Here is a 20,035-nt window from a genome sequence, read left to right on the forward strand (position 1 = left end):
GGAACTTGGGGAAAAACCAGCGGCGAAAATCTTTGCACCATTGCGCCCGTATCTACCTAATCAGGTGTGTCGTGGACTTCAAGCTTGGAGGTGTCTCGACATTCTTTCTGGAAAGATTAATTAGAGCGGCGGCCTACATGCTCCTCTTGAAATGCTCTTTTTCTTCTCTGATGGTATCTGGAAAAGGAGACAAGCACTAATTTTGGTGTGTAAGTACGCACTCGTGTACCCCATCTGCAATGAAAGAGAGAAGAAACGTCGCAGAGGTACGTTAGTACACTAAGATCTCAGCTGTTGTGCCTAATCTCAGTAGCAGGGAGATGGATTTTGTGAATTTGGGTGATTTCTGTGACCGTAAGATATCCACTTTTCAGGCATAAACAAGTATATGATCTTTGACTTCAGACCAGGTTCAAACATAACTCAACTTTTCTTTGTACAACTTAAGCAAATACTGGTTGAGTCCAGTCAATCTGAATTTAGAAGGAATCGGAACTTTTCCCGCACTGTCACCAGGATTTCAGTAACTTCTGTGGTGCCCGAAATTCCACTTAAATCCAAACCTGCTCTTCAGTGTACATCTGAACATGTGACGGAGAAGGGCCATCAGAAGAGGACGATGTGAGCAGGAAGAACTGGACCATTCCTATACGGTACAAAGACGGTGTGTACTGAACCACGCCTACTCGTGCACGTTTGCCCAAGATGAGGACCATATGATGTACATGGTTACCCGTAGAGCTGGACACGCTGTTATTGCTGCTGCTACCAGCCTGCTGCTGGTCACTGACAGTGAAAGTTTCAGCTACTGATAGTTTGGTGGATTTTGTTCCATAGTAAACTGGAAGCATATTACTGAGATTTGTGTTGCATAGACTGAAGAGGTTATGGAACAGATAGTATGGAAGTTCACACATATTTTATACATTTACCAACATGCTAAAAAAATCAATTTGCCCAGCCCAGCACCAGTTTCGCGCGAAATGCACATGACCCGTGGCTGCCAAAGTGACACTTGGTCAATTCGTTCAGCCACATTCAGAGAAGAATCACATGCAGAGAAGGATCACAGCTTCGTTGGCAGGACAGGAAAGGAACAAGTTAGAGCCAGCGTAGCGTTTGCCTGTACAGAGAGGGCCTTGCTGCATTGCATTGCATCGCATCTCGGGATCGACGCTGCTAGATCCGGCTCGAGTCCCTGCCGAAGATAAACCTGCGGGTCCAGTCAGATACCACCAGCACCCTTGTGCGCCAGCTCACTTGCTTGCTGTTCATGGAAAGAAACAACTCTGAGTTGAGGCTAAACGGATCGTAAAGGATAAGGTGGATAAGGTAGTGCCATGTTTTCGTCGGACAGAATGGTAGATGGTGATGGGTGACAACGGCGCCGAGTGTGAGAGCAAGTTCATGGTTGTTACCTTGCGTATACGGAGTACCATAGCCACTGAGTGCTGTGGCCCATGGAAACCCAGTCGCCCGGGAGCTCGGCAGCAGCTTGCTCTCCACCCAAGGGCGCGAATTGCCCAAGATGCTTGTACCTTGAGTGCCAGGATATCAGAAGATGAGAAAGCAAATGGATGTACAAACAGGAGCCAGTGGATACTTTGTGTAGGAAATTTCCTGGAACTGGTGTATTGAATGCTTAAATGCAACATAAATTATTTTGAAGCCCAAGCCCCACCACAGAACAACTGAAGCATGCCCTTTTTGAAAGATGCGTCTTAAAGATAACCGTGAAGACAATAGGTGAGTATCATAACAAAAAATGTGACAGTTTTAGGTTATCATAGTGACAATTTCAGAATTATTAGATACTGTGTGTAATAATAACTGAAAGAAAAATTGCAGCCATAGTTCGATCTTTCTATAATTAATATGATACCGCATTCATTAAATCTTTTTATGTACATATCAGTCTTATCCAAGCAGGTACTGACACTGATAGTAATCATAAAATCAGTAGAGTTATGCCATGGAAGGTTTGAAGTACCGGATGTGCCTAAGACACAAGTATGTGGATGGGAACAAGTAGTAACAAGCGAAGTACCGGAATGGGCGGAAGTTGTGATGATCTCCTCCCGACCCTGACAAGCGCAACGGACCTTCTGGATGCTCTTTGCAATGATCCATTTTGTTAAAACAGTCAGCAAGATAGTATCCTTGTTGTGCAGCGACCTGGCAAATATTCAAGAAACACTTAGGGAGTGTTCACACATGCAACAATTGGCTGTTCGCCCATCTCATGTTCTAAAACTGCTGTTTTCCAATGGAAAAAAAAGGTCTGCGATAAAGTATCATGAACTTATGTTGATATGGAAGTAGAGGCAACCTGAGCTGTCGCCGGAACGGTTTTAACTTGGGAGTCGACATGGCACAGAGCCTTTTTGAACTCCTCTATGTCAACGACCATCGACTCTTTGTGGGAATCACCTACGCCACTTGCTATCAAATCCGCAATGTCAAGCATGTGCATACTTTTCATATAGAGTTCTACTTGAGGGTATCTTATACAAATATCTTCTAAAATATCAGATATTTCTTTCAGTGTCAAAGTGCCAGAGTTATCCTTATCTGCTACTTTAAATATTGTCGAAATGTCCTCCTGAAAAAACAGAAGCAAAGAACTCAGAGGAAGGACTTAACATGAAATAAATATTGCCAAATTAGATGTTCAGTGTTCTTGTTTATTTAGCATGATACAAACTTTGCAATGTCTATACAAAGACACACGCGCATGCATAGCAGTAGAATGACTAATTTGACTCCTATGACAGTTCTATCAAGAAACAGTTACAGTGCAGCGATAACCCTGACTTGCAGTGTGTACAGCTGTTCCTACAGTGGTTCTGCCTATGAAGTTTGAACCTACGAAGAGGGTGCAAATAATATTTATGAAATGCTTTTTTACATTTACCATTATTTTTCTCTGACTTATTGAAGAACAGTCTCCAATTGCATAGACACCATCAGTCTCACGAACTCTTAACCATTCATTAGTTGCCAAGGCACGCCGTTTAGCCTGTTAAATGAGAGAACATTTGCATACGTCAACTAAACGTTGGAAGTTTAACATAACTCCGTAACCTGAACACACAGCTTTGACTCAGATTTAACAACCTGACCAACTTGATTCATGAAGTCCGTAATGACAGGACGCGTACCAATACCAGCAGACCAAATAGCCATCCCATACGGGACCAATATTTCACCACCAGTTGATTTGTTTTTCACTGTAATAAAATCATCAGAGACCTTTAACACTCTGAATCCTGTATTCACCTCAATGCCATCTCTCTGAAACTTTGTTTCAGCAAACGCAGCTATCCTTTCGTCAAATCTATATGAAAGAAATAGATATATCATCACACAGTAAACATGGGTAAAAGACAAGATCTACTGAGGCTACAACCAAATGCATGGACATTGAAACAGTAGGCAAATTTTCCTTGTCGAATCAACACAATTTCCAATTACCAACAAAATCGCAATGTCTACAGTAAGCGTGATAATTTGATAGCAATTATTTCTTTTTTTGGAACAAGTTCTTTCCAGTTAGGAACATCATTCAAAAGGGAAAAGGAAAGGGAGGGAGAATACGGAAGAAACATCCGCAATCCAAAATAAAAAAAATAAGATATGGTAAAAAATAATCCAACACTAGAATTGTTTGGTGGTGGTGGTGGTAAGGTGGTTTTGGTCTATCTATCCTGGTAAGAAAACAATGACTTGGATATATTTTCCACTTCTACCGACTATTGTTTGCCGAAACATGTAAACGATCCGAAATTGTTGTTCATTTTTTCCTAACAGTAACAATATTTAATAATGATCCCAGGGCCAGGAGATGATTAGCTGGGGGCCTCACTACTTGCAGCAGCATGTTCTAATCTCCGACATGTGAACCAGCAGTACCATCCTCATTATCTGGGAACAAAAGCTGACTTCCCAATACATTAATTCCCCCTGAGGCTTTTTGTTCATGCTAAAACTTGTTCTTAGTGATGAAAGCCTGACTCAATAGTTCTTTGTATGCACCATGCAATGCAAGTGAACTTCAGGATCATTCAATCCTCCCATTATATGGTAAGATATTACTTCCTTACGTATTCAATATATGTTCTCCTGATTGAATAATTGTTATCTTGACAAATTCCTGAATTGCAGGATATATCTTCACGAGATCTTCAACAAGAAAATCATGCAACTCTGCAGTAAATTCGACCCCAGTAGGTCCACCGCCAATAACCACAAAGTGAAGGATCTTCCTTTTCTCCTCTTCACTAATGTTAGGAAGTGATGCCTTTTCAAAGCAGTCCAGCACACTCTTCCGAATCTTTTGGGCATCCTCCACTTCCTGAATTGTTCAATGTGAGGATGTAAGTAGAAGATATGGCTAATAGTTCCATGAACGTAAATTTCCTAAAACTGTACAGTACAATTAATTGCAGTTATCCTGAATTAAGGGAAAAATTACATAGCAAGAACAAATGGTTCAGAGGATATAGTGATACTGAACAGCTCCTCCAGCGAATGTTAGCATATTCCTTTGCATATGTAGCTCTTAAATCTAATACAAATGACAACACAGTACGTATGTATGGTCTTGCAGGTTAGTATTCTGTAAGTTGGCAATATAGCTCTTTAACTCAAGCAGTTGGATGATCTTGTGAGAAAAAAAAGTGGCGTTTCTTAATAAGATTATAAATTGAAAACTAAAGTATTATATCTCAAGGTGTTGCAGAAAACAAAGGAAAATAGCTTACAACTGAGGAGAAAAGGAGCACTCAAATGGTGCAAGTGATTTCACCTTCAAAAAGTGGCAATGCTCCATCACGCCGGGAGTGTTGAATGTATTTACAGTAGCTCCAAGAGCAACTACTAAATAATCATAATCAACCTCGAAATCGCCATTCCCATCCAAATTGGTTCCGACAGCAGAACGACAGTGCACAGCCTTCTTTGTCGCGTCAATCTTTAAGCACTCGGCTTCGTAATATGAAACATCTTTATTTTTCTGCAAACGAAGAAGAGCAGAAGCAGTCACCGTGTTACTCGCATAACAGCAACCACAGTAGCACATACAGAGTTTCGCGCATGCAAGAGCACGAGATTGATCGGTAAACCAAGTACCTTCTCGAACATCCTCCGTATCGGTTCGACGATGCTGCGTGCCTCCACGGTCCCACACGTGACGCTCGGGAGCAGAGGCGTAAACGCGAAGTAGTTGCGAGGCGATATGACCTTGACATCGTAGCGGGAGCAGTCGAGGTTCTTGAGGAAAGAGGTGCCGCCCCAGCCAGTGCCAAGAACCACCACCTTCTTCTTCCTGGGGACATCCTGCTGCGGTGGCCCTGAGGCCTCCTCTGGCCTGGAGGAATCGGCATACGCCACAATACCTCCGCCGCTGCAATCCGGTACACAAAAATGTTGAAGATTGCAAATGCGGCCAATTACGCGGTTTGATCCGGAGGGATAAAATTGAATAGGGGACTGTTCACGAAAGTACAGAGGAGGACTGCCCAACAGACATCACATATCTAGAGTCCTAGACCGACATCACATATCTAGAGTGCTAGACCAACATCACATCCCTGTTGACCAAGATCGTCTAGAGTACTAGACCAAGAAAGCAGCCAAGATGCGAACAAAAAGGAAAGGTAAAGCAGACAAAAAGGAATGAACGGCAAATCATCATCGACAAATCAGAAATGCCAGATAAAGTGATTTTCAGGGACCGGAGAGGGTTTGTGGGAGGCACCTACCTGGCTGCTGTGAGAAGAAGCGCGGCGGTGGAGACGCCGGCGGGGCGCCTGATGTCCTCCAAGAACCGGGCGGCGGCACGAGAGGCGAAGAAGGAGAAGCCCATCCTGCTCTCACTGTCGTCGGTCTCAGCCCCGTAAACTGCTGGATCGAATTCAAGATGATCAGGCGAGGTTTCCGGCAGCAGAGGACTAGAGGGCAACGAAGGAAAGCGATGTGAAGTGAAAGGCTACCTGCTCTGCTCCTTCAGCAGGACCACGTGGAGCATGGAGAGCAATCGTCATGGGAAAGCTACTATTCTTGCCATGGAGTAGATGAGACAGACGCTCCAACCTTTGGGGATAAGATCTGGTAGTAACTTCATTTAGATCTATGCACATGCGCTGATCCACAACATCACACCACCGACCACCGACCACGCCAATATGTTTGAGGGATTCTTCGTTTCTTTCTTTATACATGACCAACATCAGCAAGCCACCAGATGACGATTAATTAGGGCTGCAAAGAACTTGTCCTGTGAGGCTAAACTAAATTTACAGTAGAAGACATGTACTAGAAAGTGACACATATTCAGGTGCACAGAAGTGGCAGGCAAGTCAACATCTGATATAAGATGCGGAATTTGGCCTCAACTGCCACAATCAGGGCATAGTTTCCAGGATTCATGCCAGTTCAAGTCCAAATTATTACCGCCCTCGGGAAAAAAAATTCATATCATTGTGCAGAATTAAGTTCTTCTCTTGAGCTTGAGGACAACAACCCTTTCTTTAAAAGGGGGTTCACTCTAAAAATCAGGAATAGTAATAACAAACAAGGAAAATTGGAAGAACATAACATTTCAACTATTACTGTCGCTCCAACTGATTACAGCAATGAACTAACTGAAGATTGAGGAGTGCAAAGATAGGGCATAGCAATCCCAGGCAGTGGCGGAGCTTCAGAGAAAATCTTGGGCGGGCCAAATTAAAGCACAACCTAAAGAATTGCAATACGTTCGGTTGAGCAGAATATGCATCTACAAATTTCTCCAAAGCAGAAAACCTTTGGTTCAACATATCAATTACCTGTCACTTGCCTGGTTTGTGACATGAGCTTCGTATCATAAAAATTAGAGCAGGTGTCGGCTTGTAGATGGAAAATCGGAGAAAACGGAGAACTTGTGGACTAGGTTTCCTGAATGACGGATCGCTGCTGCTAGCCGTAGCTAGCTCTCTGGCCGCATGTGCCTGGAGCTTGGGGTACGGACCTGGCCAGTTGGGCGCTCTCGTAGTCGCGTTGGATTGCCGTCGCAGTTGGACAGTCGCCGCTCGATGGATCGAGACTCTCTGCCAGTCCTACTGCTACCTCTCGCGCTCAGGTCGTTGACTCACGGAGTCACATTAGATGGTTAGGTGCCCTAACTTACGCCAATCCCTGAGCCACAGTCGAACAGATGAACTGCACCTCGCCTCACAGGTGAACTGGGCTGGGTTAGTGTTGGGCTTTACATATGCGGAATATAGGCCTAACTTTTTTTATCGCTCCTGGGCTGGGCGGGCCATGGCCCAGGTTTGCCCTAACTAAGCTCCGCCAGTGATCCCAGGCTCTCAGCCTCCTACAGTATTTTCTTCAGAAATTTTTGTCCTGCTGTTGCACTGAATTATGATCAGTTTATCCACAGTGGTATCTGCAATAGTCTTCAAGAGTTAAGGTGCAATGGTCTTCAGGAGTTCAGGCCACACCAATATGTTCTCTTTCTTCGTTCCCTTCTTTCTTTATGCATGGCCAACACTAGCAAGGCACCAGATGACGATTAATTAGAGAGGTTTGACCTGAGACATCAGCAAGCAGGCCTAGCATGATGGTGTCAACAGCTACAAGTTCTGCTGTTAGCCTGTTACAGTGTAGGGCTGCAAAAAACTTGTCCAGTGAGGCTAAACTGAATTTACAGTAGAACGCATGTACTAGAAAATGACACATATTCAGGTGCACAGAAGTGACAGGCAACTAGGCAAGTCAAGATCTGATATAAGGTACGAAATTTGGCCTCAACGGCCCACAAATCAACATCTGATATAAGATACGGAATTTGGCCTCAACTGCCACAATCCGGACACAGTTTCTAGGATTCATGCCAGTTGAAGTCCAAATTATTCCCTCTCTTCCAAAAACAAACTCCATACCATTGTGCATAATTATGTTCTTCTCTTGAACTTGAGCACAACAATTTTTTATATCGTCATGCGTGAAAGGAGGTTAACTCTAAAATCGGCAATGGTAATAATAAACAAGGAAAAGTGGAAGAACATAACATTGCAACTATTAATGTCGTCTGTCGATCCAACTGATTACAGCAATAAACGAAATGAAGATTGAGGAGAACAAAGATAGGGCATAGCAAGTCACAGACTCTCAGCCTCCTACAGTATTTTCATCAGAAATTCTTGTCCAGCCTCCTACAGTATTTTCATAAGAAATTCTTGTCCAGCCTCCTACAGTGGATAAACATGCTGCGATAGACTTCAGGAGTTAAGGTGCAAAATATGAGGGCCATACAGTACACTCCATGATCCTTCATGAACTACAGAATACAACATCTTGAAGATTTACCTTGTACTTTATCTTACAGAACAGTTGCTGCCCTCTGATAATTTCACATTATCTGGTAAAAATCCACTACCAAAAAATCATTCAACCTTGACAAAACCCTCACAGTGCAACGGCTTAATTGCACTATCATCAGGCTCACTGAGAATTATCTGAGCATTCTGCGAGGCCTTTCTGAGAGACAATAGTTTTGTTTCAATAAATTGGGGTGTATCCATGTGATCCTTCTTGAGCCCTTTGGGCTGATTTTTTCTTGACCGTGATCCTTTTGGGTGATTACTTCTGGGAGTAAATAGTATCAGCTGGTTGAGACGAGTAGACTTCTTCAGCACAAGCCTTACCAGCCGCATCTCATTGTCGTGACCCCTGAAATTAATCATCTTCAGCAACATAAGGTTCTCAAAAGCCTCTGATTGATCTTCGCCTAGCTCATCTTCCTCTGAAGACTGTGCCTCTAGCTCATCTTCCTTTGCTGCCTCTCCCTCTGACAGCTCGTTCTCCAGCTCATCTTCCCCCGGTCCCTCAAACAAATCTTCCTGTAGCCCATCTTCCTCTGACAGCTCTTCATCCAGCTCAGCTTCCTCTGGTGGCGCTCCCTCTGACAGCAATTCCACTGGCCGATATTTTCCTCTGATTCTGGTCCCTGATAGTTCTTTCTTTGGAGCACATTGATAGTCCCTTGCCGGAAGCTGCAAGAGGGAACAGTGATAAGCATTCAAACCAACTAGGCACATCAAGAGAAAGCAACAAAAACATGAAATACTATCTGAATGCATTTCTCAAGGTCATCCGGCAATTTCTTTAGCAGTGCATATCAACCAGGGTCCATACAAAGGAGTATATAATAGCTGCGGCTCACCTGCACAAATAGCCTCTCCAATCGAGGGCCGCAGCAGTTCATGAGGAAAACATAGATGTCATCCATGTTTTCATTGGACATTCCAAACATCAGCAGCTGAAGCTCTCTCAAATTGTGCAACTTGCGAGGTGCGGCATTGCCGGCAACTGATCTGGCACGAGTACTGGCAGACACTGTCTGCAAGGTGGAGCAAATAACAAGGTTATGAGTAAGTTAGTACTGGAATCAACAGGCTGGTATGAGATGCAGGTGAGCGACAAACCTGTAGGGCGCTGCTGCAGAGGGTAAGCACAGTGAGGTTGGACAGGTTTGTGAGTAGTTCAAGCCAGTTCCTGCGCAGCTTATCGTATTGAGGTTCCGGTGCATAAGACACCCACTCGCGAGCGGGTCGCCTGAAGCAGATGCAAAGGTGGGCGAGCTCCGAGGTGGCCGGGATGCTGTTGGCAGCAATGTAGGCTCCGCTGTAGCGGAATGACCGGAGGCTGACCACCCCGTTGGCAGTTATACTGGTGAGAAGTGGGCATTCTGCAACGGTGAGGCTCGTCAGGTGAGCCCCAGCCCTCACAATGGTGACGAAGGTCAGGCCTGCGCAGTAGCGCAAGTCGAGGCTGCGGAGGAGGGGGCAACCATCGACAAGGTGTAGGAGTGCAATGTCGGAGATGTAGACGCGGCGGAGCTGGATGACCTCGAGAGCAGGGAAGGCACAGGAGCAGAGGGGGTTGCCGATGGTGATGCCGCGGAGGGAGAGGCGCGTGAGGTGGGGGTCGTCCGGCTGGAGGCGGAACTGGAAGTCGAAGCTGGGGGACGTTGGGTCGACGTAGTGGACGCGCAGGTCCTCGACGGCGCAGGCGGCGGCGTAGTCGACGCAGCGGCGGAAGGCCTCCTCGTCGAGTTCGCCGATGCCGAACGAAAGGGCGAACCGATCGAGGCGCCGCACCCCGCGCCGCTCCAGGGTCTCGGTAATCGGTCGCGAGGACTCGTAGGCGGCGAAGCGGACGTCGAGGGAGGAGGGCGCCGGCCAGCGGCGCGTCCAGAGCGCCTCCCACTGGGTGGAGAGCACGCCCGTGCGGATGGCGGACTTGAGCGGGAGGAGGCAGAGAACCTGCAGCCGCAGCGCCTCCGGCAGCGCCGACAGGCGGTCCTCCGCGCCTGCGTCTCCTTCCTCGTCCTCCTGCCGCGTCTTCGTGCCGCAGTCGGGATGGGACGCCGCCGCCGCCATTTCTCCCCTGGACTGCGGACGGCTCACCACACCACCGGTTAACACTCTGACCGCTGATATTTTGGGCCGGGCCTGCGAAGCTCGTACCGATCGATCGGCCCAAAAATGACACTGCAGGGAGGGGTCTTCGGTTTCTGTATTTTGCTAAAAAATGACACTGCAGGGAGGGCCCAAAAATTCTCATGCTCCAACTTTGCTGATGGATCATGATGCATCATGGTCAAGTAAAAAAAAGGCAACACTCCATTAATTGTTCTCTCACTCGTCTAGGTATAGAACGAAGGCTTTTTCAACTAGGCAACACCCACCAAACGGTCCTAGCTTAATAGTTAGTTAGACAGCTTGATATGATATCGGGAGATGAAATGGATCTAGAACGGGCCAGAACCAAAAAAGCACAGGAAAAATGAAAGCAACTGGTCATACTTGATAGGTTATTCAAAAATATTTATAACAATAGGCAAATCACCATGATGCATCATGGTCAAGTAAAAAAAAGCAAAACTCCATTAATTGTTCACGCATTCGTCTAGGTATATAACGAAGGCTTTTTCACGTACATATATACCAACAATGCCGCGATCACCAATTTGTGGTAAATCTGCATACACCTTGGTTCTCGGATCATAAACTCGTGTCCACCAGAGGGGCACTTTTACTGCCCAGCTCACATAGTACGAAAAGACAATTCTACCATCATCCAACTCCATCACTTGCCTAATGTCCATCTCTAAGGACATATAAGGAAAAGGTTCAAGCAATTCTCGTCGCACCTCATGTTTCTTGACCCAAATGTCTTTCTCCAAGTCTTCAGCGAACCAAAACTCCATACTGCTGTCGTCAAAATAGCAATACACCATCACTACCAAGGTGTTGTTCAGCTCTGCCAATACGCGGTGACATGCACCAATGGAGGTGTTCATCTCAGGCGGCCCTCGGAGCGTCGCCGGCCTCCACTGCTCCTTCTCGAGGTCGAACGACGCGATGCTATCTGTCTTCGCCTGGTGCATCATGCGGTTGCAGGGATAGGAGGTGTCGCAGTAGGTGAAGTCATCGCCCGCCAGGAAAAAGGCGGAGCCTTGTATGGTGACGCCATGGAAGTCTACATTGGACTTGACGAACATCGGGGGGCTCGGCCTCTCCCTCCAACGGCATTGCCATTCCCGGCTGCCATCATCATCGTCCCCGAGGGTAAGCACGTGACACAGTTGCTTGAAGGGCGAGGACAAGGGGTCGACACGAGGAGCAGCTTTGCCGGTAACTATGCGGAGCACCTTGTGATGCCTAGTGGAAGCGGCCCGCCCGAGCACGTAATCGGTTTTGGCGAAGTTTACTGGGTGCGACAGTGTCAGCCTGCCGATATCGTCGGATGGCAAGGTGAACACGGCGCCGCGCGGAGTCTCGGTCGACCATACGGATGCGGTTGTTTGCCTGGAAAAGGAATGATGAACCGGGGTTTGTGGGTAGCACCGCTTCTTCCTCGGACGTTGCAGGGACGCGTATCTGCTTGGCGATGTGGCCGGAGAAGTCCACCACGTCGATGTGGTTGTCGTTCTCGGCTAGGACGAGGATGAGAGCCGGGCGAAAGGCGGCGTGCATCTTGAGGAAGGACGGATCGGAGAGGAGGGAGTGCCATGACCGGCAGACGGCGCGGAAGCGGCGGAGCTGCCTGCCCGGGACGCGCAGCAGGATCTCTTCAACCACTTCCGGCGGCATGGCGAGGCCAGTCTCGGCGACGGGGACCTTTGATCGGTTCATTGATTGTGTGGTCAATCCGGCTGATCGCCGGAATTATCTGGATTGAGAAGACGTGCCAATCGAGAATTAACAAATCAAGAAGGACCATGCCACTGAGAAGGACTCTACTCGGCCGAGCCTGGAGTGCTGGACCCAATGTCCACTTCTTCAAACTGCCACGGGCCTGACCCGGAAAAAGCATGATCAAGCCAATTGACCCTTTTTTTATGTCAAGATATGATTGCGCATTTTATATTTTTATATTTCAGGATTTTTTTGCAATTCATTTGATTATATAATATAAGAATTTACATATAAAACTTTTTGAGAAAAAAACCCTTTTGTTTTGTTATGTCCAGACATCCATGGGAATTGTTCACGTGTGAACTAATATTTTAAGTTGTATTTCTTAGGCTTCATGGCATTTAAAATGGATGTACGGTTTACAGAAAAAGTCATAAGAAAAGTGATGAGGAATTAGACGCATTTTGATGTATCAGACGCCATCATTAATTCGCATATCACTCGACTTGAAATATGCCGGCACATCTACCGCCATCTGGGTTCCCTTCCTTTCTATTTCGTGGTTCTATTTACATGTTCCATTTATCTGGCCACTAGAGACAATGACGGTGTTGAATAGTTAACTCAACAATACTCTGTATTTTACTTCATAATATTCCCTCTAATCCATATTACTTGATGCTAAAATGGATGCATCGAGTAGAGAAAGTCTTTTCATATCTTTTATGCAGGCTTTCTCTAGGCATCAACTACACTAATATAATTACCCATAATCTATTCCGTGCCTAGGCACTATCTGGTTTTACACGGTGCTCCCCTCTCGCGAGCGTTCGATCACGATCGGGTGGCTCGGATCAGGCGGCGCTTGAGTCCAAAAACAGATCGCAACAAACTTGCCCCATTCCTCTCTCGTCTCCTGCACATCGCTCTCATCCCCATCCTGCAGCGCAAAATCCTATTAGCCGGAGGCGAGCAGTTCGACGGGGAGAGATGCATCTAGCTGCCGGAGCGGTTGAGTTGGGTTGTGGGAGAAGCGGTGGGGCAGCATCGACGGCGCAGGCGCGCGGATCGACGCGTTCCAGGTGCGGGGTTTGCTCGTCCCGAGCGCAGCACAGCATCACACCTACACTGCTGCTTGAGCAGAGAGTTAAACTGAGCATTTGCTACGTGTACATGTAAAAAATATTGTTCAAGTTCATGTTCATTACGATTTCCATCGGGCTCAGACGAGAAAAAAAAATCAAATATTGGAAAAAATGAATTGAACACATATGGCAGCTAGCCAAGGAGAACTGGCAATCTTGTTCAACTCATAAAAAATTGGCCTGTCGTCCATCTGATACAAGACCAACATACACATTTAGCCACATGATATTTTTTTGCTTCCGCTTTGCTTTTGGCCTGATATTAGAGGAATTATGAGAGGAAAAGCTTATGTAGGTACTCACACAAATACAAGCGCAGAACAGAAGGAACTATGAACATTACCAAAAGTATTGTGTAAATGATATCGTCACTTCGATTTCAGCACCACTCTTGCTGATAAGACGTGCCCTTTTGCTCTGATGCTTAAATGGGTATGGAAACTATACCAACCTGAAAACCCGATTTGGGCTCAGATCATAAGAGCAAAGTACGTCTCCACCAACAACATCTTCGAGGGATCGGGACAAGGGGGTTCCCAATTCTAGCGTAGCCTTCACAAGATCAAGCATCTGTTCAAGCTTGGGGCCAGATATAGTATCCGGGATGGAAATCGCACGCAGTTCTGGATGGACAAATGGATAGGCGAGGTAACTCTCAAGGACAGATTCCCCGAGCTGTTCAGCATTACCAACTCGCAGATGAGCACGGTGGCGCAGGTGTGTGGGAAATGGGGTACCCTGACCTTCCGTAGATCGCTTGACCAGCGGGGTTTAGAGGATTGGCATCAGTTGAGAGCCATCATTGAGCAAACTAGTCTTATCCAGGGCCAAGATAGGGTGTCTTGGTCCCTCGAACATCGGGATGTTTCTCGGTCCGGTCTATGTATTTGAAACTTGCTCAAGGTGCCTCTATCACGCACTTTCAAGATGTTTGGTCGGCTCGTATCCCTCTCAAGAACAAGATCTTTTCGTGGCAGTTAGTCCTCGACAAGCTCCCCACTTGCCTCAACAATGCGACTCGGCAGGGGCTAGGCAATGGTTGTTGCAAGTTGTGCGGTAGACCGGAAGACGTTGCGCATATCTTTTTCACTTGTTCCACGGTGGTGTTTGCTTGGAGTGTAATGTGGTGACCTTGCATACCACTGCATGTTGTAGTATGCCAGTCGTTGATATAACATTCACGAAGTACCAATCCGCAAATATTACATCCCTCAGAGTAGTACAACAGAACATAGCTGGTCCATAACTCATTCATTTATTATTAAAAACCATATGTACATATCATCACGGAGTTCCTCCTGGGTCTCGAGAGGAATACTCCTGGGTTCGAGGTGAACCCAGCTTAACTTACAATATATAAGTCTTAGCAGGTTATACATTTATTCTCCTCGAGCAGCTAAGTACTAAGTGTTCACACTGCTCGGTTACTACTACTACTCCACTATCCTAAGCTTGTTCTCCTTCGGAACCGTTCCCGGTTCCGTAGACTATGAGATAGTCTACACCTTCTACACCTCCGGAGAGGTCTGGCTCTTCATAGCAAATTTCCTTCTAGCTAGGTCACTTGCTTGCTAGCACCAAATGGCTTGGCAGCCACATGATGATACAAACAGGGTTCTACCCTTCTTTGCTTCTGTGTTGCATGTGTATGCTTATTGATGAGCAAAATATGGGTTTTGCTCAGGATTATTTGTGTATACCTCACTCCAGCTCCTAGATGAGTTGCTGATGTAGAGGATTTGCTTCTGGTTGGTTTGTGAGGTGTAATGTCCCAGGTTTAGAGACGATCGAGGGGTAGATTTTAGAAAGGGATGTGCATTGCATAGTAAATTCTGGGGAAATTTCGCGCTTTTAAACAAAAACTGCATCGAAGGGGGACAAGTTTCTCTCTCGACACCTTACAGGGTTAGGGTCTCGAGAGTGCGACAAACTTGCATCTCACTTCACTAGTTTAGGGTTTTGAGAAGAGAGGGGAGAGTTTGCTTGATTGAATTCTAAATGATATGACATGGTTGAATTCAAACCAAGGTTGAATTTGAATTTCAAATTCAAACATTAAATAATTACCTTAAATAATTCAATTGAGGAAATTCATTAAGTAAATAATCAGTAATAAACAATATGAGCAATTAAAGTAAAGTAAAGCTCATTAGAGAAAAACTTTGAGCTTTATTGATCATCACACAATTTACAATGTCATTACAATATTCATAAGTGAATTAAATGAACAATACAACACATTACATAAATGGGCAGAATAGAAGAAAGAAAAATAAAGAAAAAATTACAAGTTAATGATCCTAGTCTAAATTCTACAAGATCATCTTCATTTGATCTTGTATTTGAAGAACTCCATGTCCATTTCGCTCAAGTGATGATCCCTGCACAAATCAAAGCCAAAAATAGAATTAAGCCAAGTGGCAAAGCCACTTGGCAGGTTAACAAATAAAGCAAATGAAGGGGATATGATCAGGCTGCCGAGCTGATCCTCTCCAAGCCAGGTGCACAGGATCTGGTGCACACAGACACACAAGCAGCACACACAGCATGTGTGCATGCTCAACACCAAGCCACTGAGTGTGCATGCGGCACAACACACACACACATCATCAGTGTGTCACCAAAGTGACAAGCAGGAGCTGTCGACCAGGGATGCAATAGAGCACCACATATAAACTTTTCAGAAGCCAAACCCTAGCCATTTGTTCAGTCATCGACAAGCAGCAGTGGTAAGTTCACCAAGAACACCAAGAACACTTAGAACAGGAAGAACAACAAGCCACCAGAAACCATCCAAGGACAGTTTCACCAAGAACTGTCAGCTGTGAGCAAGTACCAGATGGAGTAAAGCACCACAAGCTTGTAAGGAGTAGAAGGGCAAGCAAACCAAGCATCACAGAAGCAATCCTCTACAACAACACTTAATTCTAGGAGCTGGAGTGAGGTATACCACACAAGAACCTGAGCAAGATCATATCCTGCTCATACTTAAGCATGCTTGCATCACAGGAGCACAGAAGGGTAGAAAACCCTGGGTGTATCATCATTTGGTTACTAAACCAATTGGTGCCAGCAAGTACAACCAAGGCTAAAAGGAAAATAAACCAGGGAACACTGGTTATGACAACACAGTGTCAAAACCAGAGAAATCCAGCATGGATTTACTCCTTGCAGCCATTCAGAATCACAAAGCACCTATTGACCTAGCTAAACCATCAGATTGACAGGCAACATGTGCCTATCCTAATTATCAACATCAAGGCTACTGGAGATTCACTAAGTGACTAGCCAGTGAGCATTTATCCATCACAGAAAGCCACCAAACAGGGGAGCCATCCCAGGGCAGCACATGAATACTGCCAGGATCACCTCAACCACTTAACCAATTCCAACAAAGAAACCATGCACAGATATCATCACCCAGTAGGGTTCAAAAGGAGGGCTAGGGTACACAACCAGTGGTTGGCATCCTGCTAGCCCTAACAAATTCATTGAGATGATCATCACTGAATCACAGTTCACATCATTTATCCATCTAATCAAGTAAGGATAAACAGATAAATGAAACAGACAAGCAATTGATGCACCAGGGTCTTGCAAATGATCAAATGGATCATGACAGGCATCAATTGATGCTTAAGCAAGCAACAGCACACATCAGGCCAGGCCTGTGTGATACACATGTGAGTAACAGTGAGGCACAGACACCAAAGAGCAGCTGATACAAGCAACTGGTGATCATATGAACACCAGAAGCTTGTTAGAGCATGCTACTGCATACTAGAACTCATTCTAAGCAATTAACACATGAACAGATAATTAAATAACTGAACAATTGCATCACAGATAAGGGCATCAGGCTTTATAATTGTATCCAGAAGCACATCAAAGGCTTGATGAACCAAAGGATCATAATACACAAGAAAAGCACATATCAATTCATCACTGAATCACATTGCTAAGCCAACAGTAATGCTCAATTGAGCATAATCATGAATCTGAACTCAATGAACTAGCCCAGAGGCACTGGCACTTGCAAATATGCAAGGATTAACCACCACAATCAAGCCAGGGACAGGATTAAGCACACACAGTATGCCCAAGTGACAGTAAAAAGAATAGGAGCATGCCAGTAGGCCATGAGCATCACTGGATGCTCATGAGCAATCACAGGAGGGCCACAACCAGAGATTACAATGAACAGAAATAGCTAGGAAGCACAGAAGCATGGTAATCACAGCACAGTAAGCAGCATACGCATAGCTGTAAAGCAAGCACATTAGCTAGGAGCCATGGCGCATGCAGGCAGAGCAGCACGGGCACAAGGAACAACAAGCAATGGCCAGAGCTAGTTTAGAAGGAAAGGGAGAGAGGAAGAACAAGCAGTAGCGCAGAAGGGAGGCGGTGCAAGCTTACCAGTAACGGAGGAAAACGGCCATGGCGGCTACGGCGGCACGCGCCGGAGCACGGCGGCGCCAGACCAAGCCGGGCCATGGCGGTGCCACGGCAGTTCGCGCACACGGAGGCGAACCCACGGCAGCGCCGTGACGCCAGGGACGTCGGCGGCGACGAATCGCCGCGGAACTCCACGGTAGACGAGCAGAGGCGAAGGGGGCGCGTCGAGGAAGTGGCGAAGCACAAATCGACGCGGTGGATCTGAATCGCCGTTGAGTGGCGGTTCAGATGCGCCACATCTCGCCGGCGGCGATGGCCGGAGTCGGCCGGAATAATTCGGCGAAGGGGCGGCGACGCACGCGTCGCCAGAGCTCTAGGGTTAGGGTTCAGACACGAGCGCGAGGAGAGGGAGTGAGCGACCGACCGCTCGGGTCGGTTGGACCCGAGCTGGTCTAGCCAAACCACTGGGCTCCACTGACAGGTGGGCCCAGGGGCAAAACAGACTTTTCCAAATTTCATTAAAAACCAGAAAATTGGAAATTCAATAGAAAATTGATAAAAGCTCTAAAAAAATAAGTAAAAATATGAAAATTAATCAACATAAAATTCTCTATCCAAATAAAATATCAAAGAGAATTTTTGAAGACAATGAAGAATAAGTCTTAATTTGATGAATTAAAATACTGGTTTAAAAACACACATATGATTTTCAATAATGAAAATAAGTCCATTAATGTATTTGGACTATAAAAACACCTTGACAACATTTCAAGGTTGTATTTTACTTTTAAACAAGTATCCTCAAATTATTCTTAATACTAACCTCGTACATAAAATAATAACGACATCGGAAGGGGGGAACAAACCCTAAAAATGGAATCATGCATAATTGCTTCTTTAACCATTGCCCTTATCGGACAATGATGCTATTTTTCTAACAAGAGGACAAGGGTCAGTCCATACCTTCCAACCTGCAGAACTTTGCGTTGTTCAGGCAAGTTCATCACTTGCTCATGTCATTTGATTATTTCTATCAAATTACTTGCAAAGTATTATGGTTATCACTATTGCATAAAAATCAAAACCACTACTTTCATAACTATGAATATGACTATGTGGTGGGCAATGGAACCATGGATTGTGTTGATATGGTGGAGGTTCCATTGCACGGGTTTATATCCATCTAGGATTAAACAACAACTGTCGCCAGTGATTCTTGTGCCGTAATATCCGTGTTAACCATAAGATCCGGAGTGGGACGGAGTAGTCAAAAGTGTTTCCACCTCTCGTTCATCAACGGATGCGCTTACCGTAGCGGTTGTATCTTGCGGAGCAACTTGTGGGTGGGGAACCCATTCTAAGTCCCCACGGTTATGCTGTGCATACCGTAGCGGTTGCGGCTTGCGGAACAACTTGTGGGTGGGGAACCCATTCTAAGTCCCCACGGTATTGCGGTCTATGATGGGTTGCAGCTACCGGCGAAGGAGTTTGGTTCGATCCCGCATCGTCGTCGTGGCCGGGGTCCACCCTGAAATTACGGGAATAATGGGACCGGCGAGGACCCAGGGTCGGGGCATGCAACAAAGGGTGGGTGTTCGAGGTAGCGGAGGAACATGATTGGCTAGACCTTATACCGGGCCTCACACCAAAGGAAGTGTGGACGGGAAAGCTGCCCGGTTGGCACCAAGGTTAAGATCTCTTATGGGTAAAGCAACACACCTCTCGCAGAGTGTAAAGAATCGTGGACTGTCACTCCCTCGTTCGGGATTGAGGAACTGCGAACGCGGCCGGAAAGGAGCTCCATGAAGTTCTAGTAAACCGGTGAAGGCTGACGGACATAGCTCTTTGAAATAAAAGCAATCTCTTGAAGAAATGTTTATCAAAACTTGCATTGGTATTAGACTTTCTGGTCTAATATCGTAGCTAGTGCATTAAACACCTCTTATCTAGAATGAACTTGTTGAGTACGCTCGTACTCATACCACTCTTAAATCCCCTGCTTAGATTGCCTGAATCATCTGGAGGAGGACTACAACAGCAATGATGGAGCCGAGATCATCGGCTACGAGGAACCAGACCTCTCAGGAGGTGTTGAAGGCGTAGACTACATCATCGTCTACGGATCCGGGGAGGCTTCCGGAGGAGAACAAGCCTAGAGATATCTGAGTAGTAGTAGTAGCCGAGCAGCACGAACTCTTACTATTTAGCTGCTCGATTAAATAAATGTTCAGTTTAATGAGACTATGGTATTGTAAGTTAAGTTGGGTTCGCCTCGAACCCAGGAGTTATCCTCTTAGGACCCAAGAG

At 45.9% G+C, this 20,035-nt stretch overlaps 3 protein-coding genes across 3 annotated transcripts; all 3 read right to left on the bottom strand.

The window, feature by feature from the left end:
• Positions 1-900: 900 nt before the first annotated feature.
• LOC127312294 (external alternative NAD(P)H-ubiquinone oxidoreductase B1, mitochondrial) lies at positions 901-6,141 on the bottom strand. Its single transcript, XM_051342835.1, has 11 exons — positions 5,994-6,141; positions 5,763-5,901; positions 5,131-5,404; positions 4,808-5,014; positions 4,104-4,354; positions 3,118-3,337; positions 2,915-3,019; positions 2,330-2,602; positions 2,048-2,175; positions 1,419-1,538; positions 901-1,267 (listed from the first exon to the last, which is right to left on the bottom strand). The coding sequence occupies exons 2-11, from the start codon at positions 5,864-5,866 to the stop codon at positions 1,180-1,182; spliced, it is 1,770 nt and encodes a 589-aa protein (XP_051198795.1). The 5' UTR covers positions 5,867-5,901; positions 5,994-6,141; the 3' UTR covers positions 901-1,179.
• A 1,894-nt stretch (positions 6,142-8,035) lies between these two features.
• Positions 8,036-10,442, bottom strand: LOC127312295 (F-box/FBD/LRR-repeat protein At1g78750). Its single transcript, XM_051342836.2, has 3 exons — positions 9,471-10,442; positions 9,209-9,385; positions 8,036-9,038 (listed from the first exon to the last, which is right to left on the bottom strand). Exons 1-3 carry the CDS (start codon positions 10,425-10,427, stop codon positions 8,430-8,432), a joined length of 1,743 nt encoding a protein of 580 aa, XP_051198796.1. The 5' UTR covers positions 10,428-10,442; the 3' UTR covers positions 8,036-8,429.
• Positions 10,443-10,936: 494 nt separating this feature from the next.
• Positions 10,937-12,185, bottom strand: LOC139833974 (putative F-box protein At1g50870). Its single transcript, XM_071824354.1, has 2 exons — positions 11,914-12,185; positions 10,937-11,858 (listed from the first exon to the last, which is right to left on the bottom strand). Exons 1-2 carry the CDS (start codon positions 12,183-12,185, stop codon positions 10,937-10,939), a joined length of 1,194 nt encoding a protein of 397 aa, XP_071680455.1.
• Between the last annotated feature and the right edge of the window lie 7,850 nt (positions 12,186-20,035).

This window comes from Lolium perenne, chromosome 7 (assembly GCF_019359855.2).
Source record: "Lolium perenne isolate Kyuss_39 chromosome 7, Kyuss_2.0, whole genome shotgun sequence".
In the NCBI taxonomy this organism is placed as follows: Eukaryota; Viridiplantae; Streptophyta; class Magnoliopsida; order Poales; family Poaceae; genus Lolium; species Lolium perenne.